The following is a 9,526-nucleotide window of genomic DNA, read 5'->3' as shown; positions in this document are numbered from 1 at the left end:
AACAAATACAAAAACTTTTATATGGTAATGAATCATTTTACTATTAAACTATCACAATTGCTGTGAATCATCTTCATTGTTAGGCTACTTTATCATTATTAGTGAAATTTTAGAATATATATATGAGTATAGTATGTTATTGTTCTGAATCTAGTTGTCGTTAGTACATTCTGCTTGCTATTCCACAAAACTTGGACCCACTCTCTTTTTGTCTGGGAGATAAACGAGTGCTCCTTTTGTGAGGAGAAAAAGGAGTTAAAGTCTTTTGGGATCATTGTTTCTGTCTTGACCTTGCTTGTTCTCTCTTGGCTATCTCTTCATGTCCCCATCACTTCCGGAGCACATTGTTTCTACAGTTTATGCAGTGGTCATACATAAGTTTGCCACTTTTCCTTATTTTTTCATCCATCAGTAGCTGAATGGATTAAACCACTAAAACTGGTAAATGATCATGGGTTTGCACCTGATCAGTGGATTGGTCATGTGTTTTCTGGGTTTTATTCACATGTCTAACTCCTAAATAGGAGCCAGTTTCCAGAGAAAGTCCTCCTTTGAGGCATTCCTTCTTGGCAGATCACATCTGCTGTGCAGAGATGGTTCTTTATTTCTTGCTATCTCTCCTCTTTGTCTGTATACTTGTTTCCTGGAGGGCCAGTCTTTCTTCATGACACCCCTCCCTTATTGATTATTTCACTATCAACTATGGCTAAATCTTCCCATCTATAAATACCCATTATCAACATTCTCCAATGGTGCACAATCAACTATATCCAACTTAATCAGCTGGAATATAAAATACACATCCCGGAAGAACCTTTACTGACAGTACATCGCAAAAAAACTAAATCAATTGCTTAAGTCACAATTTTCTGATATCAATTCTAAAACCCCACTAAACTTTATATTACTGTATATACATTACTACAGAAAACAAGGACTTGGTGCACAACTTCTCTAAACACTCTAGGCAATAGACACAGTAAAATTTTTTCCATTAGGGTACAAGCCTTTATTGTAAAGGTCTTATCATGAAATACAGTTTATGTAACATCAATATTTACTGGAAGATAAGCATTGTTTGCTTTGACAAATCTACCAACAGTCAAAAATACTCAACAATGGCAAAATGCACAACAGAATCAAACTATATATTAAAGAATCAAACTCTTTCTGTCATTCTACCACTTGGATTGAGACACTTAGATGCAACGATTGTTACTAGTAGGTCCCAATAAAGGTGTAAGCAGTATGAAAACCAATCCCAAACTGAAGAATATCAATAACTAAAGTAATAAAACACATGTATAATTTTTAAATGTGGTCCTCCAGCTATATTTCATTGTGATAACAGCCTATTTCCCACAAAGTTTGCCTAAGAGATTAATTTCATTCCATCAGCCTCCATCAAGAACACACTAGGAACTTCAAGATGCTATTGTTCAGGAATTGACTTTTCTCCTGACAGAACTAATAAACAACATTATAATCAACATAACAATAGCTGTAAAGTATGTGCAAATGCAGGAGGCAACCACCAACCATGTGGCATATTAATCATTTTCTGTGCAAAAAGATACAGTATACGATAAATGCTTAAAACTTGTTGCTTTTAATTTGACAATTTAGATTAAATTTTTGTTTTTCAATTGTTCTGTTGTGTAAAACACACAAATTTCTGCTTGTATGTTACAGTTTTACACTGTTCTTATAAGTAGTTCCCGAGACTGCTAAATTAATGTTTGTACTTACTTTTTGGACCCTTTTGTTTGTTTCCATAACAAATAAGACATAAAGGATAAGTTAACCTATACTTCTATAACATAAATAATGCTAAAGTATTTTTCTTATTGATCTCCAAACAGTTTTAACCCAATAGATCTGTCAAATAAATTTCTTAACCAAATATTTTAAAAATTAATAAAAAAATTCGAATAACTATTAAATTATGTAATACAATTCCAAACGCTGAGAAATCATAATTAAACGTAGAATTCATAGGCTTTGAAACTGGGTCTCCAGATCAAACCTGAAGAGGTCCGGGCAACCCAAACTGTGATGGACAAGCTTTCATTCAGCAAATCTATAATTGAAAAATTATCTTAATAATTTTGGTTTTTTGCTATTCCCACTAAGAGCCTTTTTCCAGTACCCACTGTGGTTTGGCCAGGCCCACAATGGGGTGACTGAATGGTAGGGGGACAAACACCTCCAAAAAATTGTGGGGATCGTTGGCCTGGAGTTGATTCTGTATCAACTCCACCAACGATCCCCACTGGCTGATGCCTAATTCACCTGGGTCATTCGGCCGCCCATCGTGGGGTAGCAGACTTTCAAGGGGTGCATTTTACAAAGCATATACAGTAATGGAAAATATCATTGAGTACTTTGATACTGTATTTTTTGACTATCAAAACATACATTTACTAATTATATACCACAAGTTCAATATCTGCATTAAAATCCGATTTTAACTTTTAATCGAGGAAATTTAAAAAGATTAAGTGTAAATTTTAAAATAAATCAACTTATTAAAATGATGATATTTTAACATTCTTAAATTCAAAGTTTTGGCAGGTTCCGGGACGACAAAGGCTACCCCTCTGGGACATCCGCGATTGAATTGTGCCTAAGGAAATTTATCAATGGATAAGTATAGCTGCAGCCGCCCCATTGTGGGTCTGGACGAACCCACGATGGGTATGAAAAAAAGGGCCCTCGTAGTACTCACGGGGTGGAAAAAAAACTAAAAAAAAAAAAACGAAATTTTAAGATAATTTGAAATTTTCACTGGTTTTAAAATTCATTACAGTATAAAATTGATATAAAACTAAACCAGAGATAATGACGTTCTACAAATAAAAGGAAAAAATATTTCCGAGATGATTATTCATTTAACAGATGTCATTTCGTACAATGCGCACATACCATGGATAGTATTTCGTACATTTTATACATGTAGTACTTTCGTCCTGCACTCCAATTTCTTATAATCGATATATTTTTCTGAACTTGAACTGAACCGTAAGTTTTTTTACAAAAATAAAAAATATATTAATTAATTAATTTAAAATTTACAATTAATCTTTAATCACTCTTCCAAATTAGAAATTCATTTACAGACTCAACAAAAAGAAAAAAAATGGCAAGCGAATGTTTTAACGAAGACGAACTGATCCTGATCCCATACGACAGGAGTAACCTATGGAAGAAAAAGTTGAAACCTGTCATCGCAACCATGAAAATATGGGGATTTTATATGAATGGCAATTTATGCCAGTCCGTTTGGTCCAAGCTGATCTTCATCTATATGCACATTTACATTATTTATATGATTATTTTCACTTCGAAATTAATATATTTTAAAGAATCTTTTTGGATCGCAATTAGCAACATCATATACTTGATTATCGCCTCCATTGTATTGTTATCTCACTATAAAATGAACCTGTTTGTGCACCGATTGAACCATTCGTTCTCGAATATAAGTAATCATAATTTTCTAGAATTTGCGGATTATAGAGTTAGTTTAAGAGATAAATTTCGCATGATGATGTTTTGGCTCTTCTGTATATCCTGCACTTTCTATATCGTATGGGATTTCTTGAAAGGTGGGTTGAATAATTATTACGAGTTTAAACTCTTTGGATTGGACCCAAATATATTCCCCAAAGTCATAGCCTACGGTATCGCTATATTCATAGAATTAAGTTTCGCGCTAACGTTCAAAGCGGGTGAGAAACTCATGTGTTTCTACTTCTCTTCCATATGCCGTTTCGTGTCTTTCGAATTTACTTCTCTCAAGTGTTCGGTCTCTCAAATATCTTCCAGCTGGAACAGAGATCCTGGAAGACAAAAATTACTACTCAGCATGGACCGATACATGGACTTATGCGATGTCGTAGGGCTCATCGATTTAGTTATGTCTCCCTTACTGTTTCTATTATCCATGTCCTTAGCGCTGCAAATCATTTACGATGGTAATTATATATGCAAAGCTGTAAATTTCTGCAGCGATCCCTGTTACTGTATTCAATATTTTGTAGACTTTTTGATGATTATTATAGCATTCATCGATGTGTTTATGTCAAGTTCTTCCATAACTATGGAAGCTCAAGAAATGAGTCCCGTTATTTACAAAATTGCCAGCTCTCAGGAATGTCATGGCAAGGATCATCTCAGATCGAGAATTGGGTTGTGGTATTGGAAAATTATAACGGATCCTCCCAAAATTAGCGGTTTTGGAACTTTTGGCATCAACAGAAGTTGTTTACTAAATATTTTAGGCGTCGTAATTACATTCGTTGTCATCATGTATGAATTAGCATAGATTTATTTAAATCGAAAAAAAAATAATTATTATTAAAAATTGAAATTGTATATATTTAGGGGGTCCTTCTCTTCATCACCTATTAAAATCCTGAATAAATTATTACTGTTGGTTTAAATGACATACTTTCTTATATGTAAGTTTTAAGGAAATGATTGTTATTAACACTACAAATTAATTATATTAAGACATTTGTAATATAGTGTATCATTAAGTTATGCTAATATTTAAATTATAGAAAAATTATTATTCGTATGTACCTGTATGTACACCATACTGTATACCATACTGTTTACATATTTTTGCTTCGAAACTCAGTTGTCTTCTTTCAAAGAAGTATTTTATCTGAGAATAAAGGCTCTTGTAAATTTTAAAACATGTAATGAGTTGATTTCTCATTCTTTGAATCACAATAGACGTGAGTATTTAAGTTAAGGCGATAAGGGGTCGGTCTACCTTTCTGAGGGTCTTGGGATCGAATTTGGACAATTTCAAAATCCCAGAAATTTTGGCCCCCTCACCGGAACAAAAGCTGAGATTAAATGATTTTAAATGGCGTATTAACCGTTAAAAAAAGCACAATATGATGCTCTTGCAAGAAATCTAATTAAAGAAGCCTAACAAGTGTAGTTTAGTCGCGTGGACGATATTCATATTCGTTGAAAGAATACATCCAAATCCCAAGACAATGGAAGTTGAAAAAACCGATAATTTGGAAATGAGAGGTAATTTTTTTAAAATATTTTAACGTAAATTTTAAATTATTGTATTAAAAATTCCATTTTACAGAAGAGGGTGATGATGAAGTTTCTAAATATACGTACGAAGATGGTACCGAATGCATTGGGGAATGGAAAAATGAGGGTAAAAGAGAAGGAATTGGATACATGAAATTTCCAATCGGTACGGTATACGTTGGACATTTCGAAAATGGATTTCCATCGGGATTGGGCGTTATGAGATTTGCCGACGGTGCTAGGTAATGTATTCGTCTCGTCCAAGATTATATTAGGATATATGTTACGGACAATTATTTATTGTGACGTCGTCACGATCTCAGGCTGCAATTTTTAATGATATTTTAATTTTTTTAAAAAACCACGTGACTTCCGGTTCAGGTATGTAGTTAATTGGGCCTCCCATCCCAAGCTTTCCATACCTATCTTTTTTTTTAAAAAATCTTTCCGTTCTGTGGGCACTAAGAGGGCCTCTTTTTGCAAGCCCATTATGGGTTCGGCCAGGCCCACAATGGGGCTGCCGGGTGGTGAGGGACGGGGCCCGACATATCCGGACGGACCACCCCCGAAAAAATTCTGGGGATTATTCGAGCCGTCTGGATTCGATTCCGGGTCCCCCAGAGCGGTGGGCTGTCATCCGGCCGCTAGATAGACTATAGTGTGAAGGTATAAGTCTGCAATTTAAAAACTGTAGCTTAATAATAAATAAATAAAGTAAAAATTATAACACGATACTGTTAAATTAGTCATTTACATTACTTCTTATTAAAAAATAATACTAGTAATAAACACTACTTGTGATCATCATCACATAGTTCACTATAGGACACAGACCTCCCCTTGAACAATTATCAAGGCGGGGTCTGTGTATAAACTAAACAAGTTGCGGCTTAGGACCAGGGCCGGATGCAATAGGTACGAGGCCCGATTGAATTTTTTTGCGGGCCCCTCAAAACTTTAAATAACAAAATTAATTAACAGTTAATTTACAGATTTTAAATATTTATTTAAAACAAAATCCAAAATCTAATTATAAAAATCAAGTCATGAACCATAAGGTAGACAAATTTCTACATTAAAAAACCTGTACCAAATATAAATACAACTACATTTTATTGAATATAAACCTATAAAGAGATATTTTATATATTCCGAAGTTTTTGTTCTGTAAAATCTTCTAAAATAATATCAATATCCAACTGGCTTGCTTCTTGACTCTCAATCGACTTGATCGCTAAACTGTTTAATTTATTCTGTAATTTGAAACTATTTTTAAATATAAATTTTGATGTCCTGCAGGGCCCCTTCAAGCGCGGGGCCCGATTGGCGCAAATCGCTCCAATCGCTCCAATCGCCTCAAATCCGGACCTGCTTAGGACTTCGCGTTACGAGTCCATAGCTTAAGGCCTCACATTTTAATGTGTCTCATTATTTGATGAATTGAAAGGGTCTGTTATAATATTTTTAAAAACTTCTTTCCGCACCATGGACGTTAAGAGGATATTTTTTTTAGAAAGCTCGTTATGGGTTAGCCGGGTAGTCAGAGACAGGGTCGACATATTCGAATGGATTACCTCTTAAAACATTTCTGGAGTTGCTCTCTATCATACGCTCCTACTTGCAAGTTGCATTTTTAGTTACAAGTTGCATTGATTGTTTTTATTATGAAGATATTGTAAACACGTACAGTAAATACAGCTAGAAAAATTATATACTGTAAGCACATAGAGACAAATACTAACTTGTGAAAACTTATTTACTCGCCAAATATTAAGAATTAATCTTTTAAATAATTAAATTTCACAATAAACTTTCCTATAGATATGAAGGAGAATTTCTGCAAGGATGGTTTCACGGATTTGGAATATTTTGGAGAAGCGATGGCATGAGATTTGAAGGAGAATTTCGCGGAGGAAAAATTTCGGGAAAAGGTTTAAAATTTATGATTTATTTTGAAATTTATAATTATTTTTAAATAATTTTTAATTTAAAAAGAAAAAAAAATCTTTTTTTATTTTAGGATTGATAACTTACGCAGACGGCACTCATGGTTTTCCTAGGCAAGAAGGACAGTTTCAAGACTGTAAATTTATACGCAAGGAACAGTGTCAACAATCCATTCTGAAAGCTCAGAAATATGCACTTCTTGCAAGATCACTGATCTGATTGAATTCCATTTAGTTTTCATTGATTTCCCCATTTTAATAATTTCATCAAAATTTTCATAAGTAAATTTACTTTACCTTTTTTGTTTTCATTTTTGACACTCCACTCTTTAGGCGCGAACTTGCCCTTTTTCCTATATACATCGTGAGTTCGTCCAGGCCCGTAATGAGATTCCCCTCCCTCACCACCCGGTGAGGAATGAATCACCGATGAAAATTCTTGGGGAGTTGATCACCAGGAATTCTTTATGTGCGATTTTCCGGTTCCCCGGAGCTATAGACTGACATCTTATTAACCGACTCGGGGTTCTGTTTGATTTTCTGTTTCAAATTTTAAGTTTGCCTTTTATATATATTTGATCTCGGACCGAAAGAAAGAATGAGGATTGAAATTAAATCGTTTTATCACCATTAACAAAAATCCTCTTCTTGGAATATGACACCGTAGATATGTTAACGTGATAGAAACATGTTACTTCTTTAGGCACGACGTGTTTTTATCGTGCCAACAATTCTGTCCGATTTTATAAGGGTATTTAAGAGACTTTTGACTCGCCCTGTATCATTAAAATATGATTTTAAAAATCTTTTATTATTTTTTGTTATTTTTAATACTCTATCTACATCATTAATGTGGTCTTATTTAGATTCTGGGCATTGGTGATTTTTTGCTGTATGTTCGAAGAAATGTAGCCTAACTTATCCGTGTATTCATGATTTTGTCCAAGTAGACAAAGTTGAAAATAAACAATGTGGTTTATACATTGTAATTCTAAAGGTTGTGAAATAGTGAAAGATTCAATAAAGGCGATAAAATACGAAACTAATACTAAAAAAAGAAAATACTATGAACATACAGAAATATTAAAAATTAAAACGGAAAAAAGAATCAATGACAATTTAGGAATAAAATTAGATGCAGGTTGGTACGATTACATTGATAAATACAAAAATAAATTAAAAATGAATGAAATAATGAGTGACACGTGAGGAAGGTATAAATATACAAATTAGTGGTTGTAGCTGAGTATCTGTGTGTGTTGGTTCAGCCAGTTCAAATAAAGTGACTTTGTAAGTACAGTACTGTAGTACATATCCATCACTTTACATTTATAACATTAATTATAGAAATAGTAATTATTTGTAAATTATATTTAGTATTCCCAGTGGCTAAGAAAAGAAAGTGATTGTTCTTGAATACATTATAATTGTAGATGCCATCCAAAATAATTGTGAACGTGTCATTTTAACATGGCTTTAATGTATATTTTTATTATTTATATAATGTTACAATTTAATTTTATATAAATTTATAGTTTGTATGGCTTAATTCTAGTTCACCGGTGTGTTAAGCCCTCAAGTATATTTGTTTAATTGATATAGACCAGGGGTCGCCAAAGTGGTCCATATCGACCCTCAGGGGTCGATGCGGCTAGGGGTCACAACCTTTTTTTTTTCTTTTTTGCTTATACAGAGACCATAACGTTTTTTTCCTCATACACATACACTTGTAATAAAACTTTACGGTGGGGTCAATGTGAGGCTTTGGAAAGTGGTTGGGGGTCGACGGTTAAAAAAGTTTGGCGACTAAGAAAAATAAAACAACATTTAACATAATAATAAGAACAAATAAAACAACATAAAGGCTAAAAGCAATATATTATTCAATACTTCATTAAGATAGCTTCTGTTCTTATGGCGGTGAATTAACAAATACTGTACTGTTATACACAACGTCATAATTTATATTTTTATTATTATATTTTATTTTATTATATAGAAAATAAAATCGCCATTTATAATTTTTATGTATGTTTATAATATGTTTATATGAAAAAACTTTATTTATTCAAAATACATGTAATAAGGTTTTTTTGGGGTTAGGTTTTAAAAATAATGTCGTCCAATGGGAGGCGGTCGGTCCCGCTAGGTGGCGTGTACGGTAAGGTTTTCAGTAGGGCTGCGTTTCTTTATGCAGCGAGAGTGCAGCGTAAATGACGTCACGAGCAGCTATCGCTACACGTCGCTGCATCATAGTTTAGAAACGCTTTCCGCTCGAGCGAAACACGGACGTCATAATCTATCCTTTAATTCCAGTTACAGCCGAAAATAGTGCTTTAGTTAAAGAACTACAATATTTAAATAAAGAGATATAAAGAATCGAGCATTTATCTTTCCATAAATGTGAACAAAGTAAAGAGATAAAAGATATATAATTATATTTAAAATATAGTATTTTCTTATTCTTTAGATAACTTTCAGTCATTTCATAAAATTTAATCCTTCTTAATCTTTCC

General features: G+C 33.4%; 2 protein-coding genes across 2 annotated transcripts; both read left to right on the top strand.

Annotated features, from left to right (window-relative positions):
* Positions 1-2,923: 2,923 nt before the first annotated feature.
* LOC111620464 lies at positions 2,924-4,641 on the top strand. Its single transcript, XM_023362386.1, has 2 exons — positions 2,924-3,021; positions 3,106-4,641. Exon 2 carries the CDS (start codon positions 3,140-3,142, stop codon positions 4,325-4,327), a length of 1,188 nt encoding a protein of 395 aa, XP_023218154.1. The 5' UTR covers positions 2,924-3,021; positions 3,106-3,139; the 3' UTR covers positions 4,328-4,641.
* Positions 4,642-5,015: 374 nt separating this feature from the next.
* On the top strand, positions 5,016-8,218 carry LOC111620478 (MORN repeat-containing protein 4 homolog). Its single transcript, XM_023362398.1, has 4 exons — positions 5,016-5,052; positions 5,117-5,306; positions 6,886-6,995; positions 7,085-8,218. The coding sequence occupies exons 1-4, from the start codon at positions 5,016-5,018 to the stop codon at positions 7,228-7,230; spliced, it is 483 nt and encodes a 160-aa protein (XP_023218166.1). The 3' UTR covers positions 7,231-8,218.
* The last annotated feature ends 1,308 nt before the right edge of the window (positions 8,219-9,526 follow it).

The sequence above is a fragment of the Centruroides sculpturatus genome, unplaced genomic scaffold (genome assembly GCF_000671375.1).
Source record: "Centruroides sculpturatus isolate CEXI.00-Female unplaced genomic scaffold, Cexi_2.0 scaffold28, whole genome shotgun sequence".
NCBI lineage: Eukaryota > Metazoa > Arthropoda > Arachnida > Scorpiones > Buthidae > Centruroides > Centruroides sculpturatus.
The sequence above is the reverse complement of the archived record's forward strand: the minus strand, read 5'-3'. Positions and strand labels throughout refer to the sequence as shown.

Bases quoted from the DNA above. Each gene is read 5' to 3' on its own strand.
- LOC111620478 (XM_023362398.1), top strand. From the start codon at position 5,016: ATGGAAGTTGAAAAAACCGATAATTTGGAAATGAGAG. The intron at 5,307-6,885 runs GTAATGTATTCG...ACTTTCCTATAG, and splicing joins AGATTTGCCGACGGTGCTAG to ATATGAAGGAGAATTTCTGC. The intron at 6,996-7,084 runs GTTTAAAATTTA...TTTTTATTTTAG, and splicing joins AGGAAAAATTTCGGGAAAAG to GATTGATAACTTACGCAGAC.
- LOC111620464 (XM_023362386.1), top strand. From the start codon at position 3,140: ATGGCAAGCGAATGTTTTAACGAAGACGAACTGATCCTGATCCCATAC.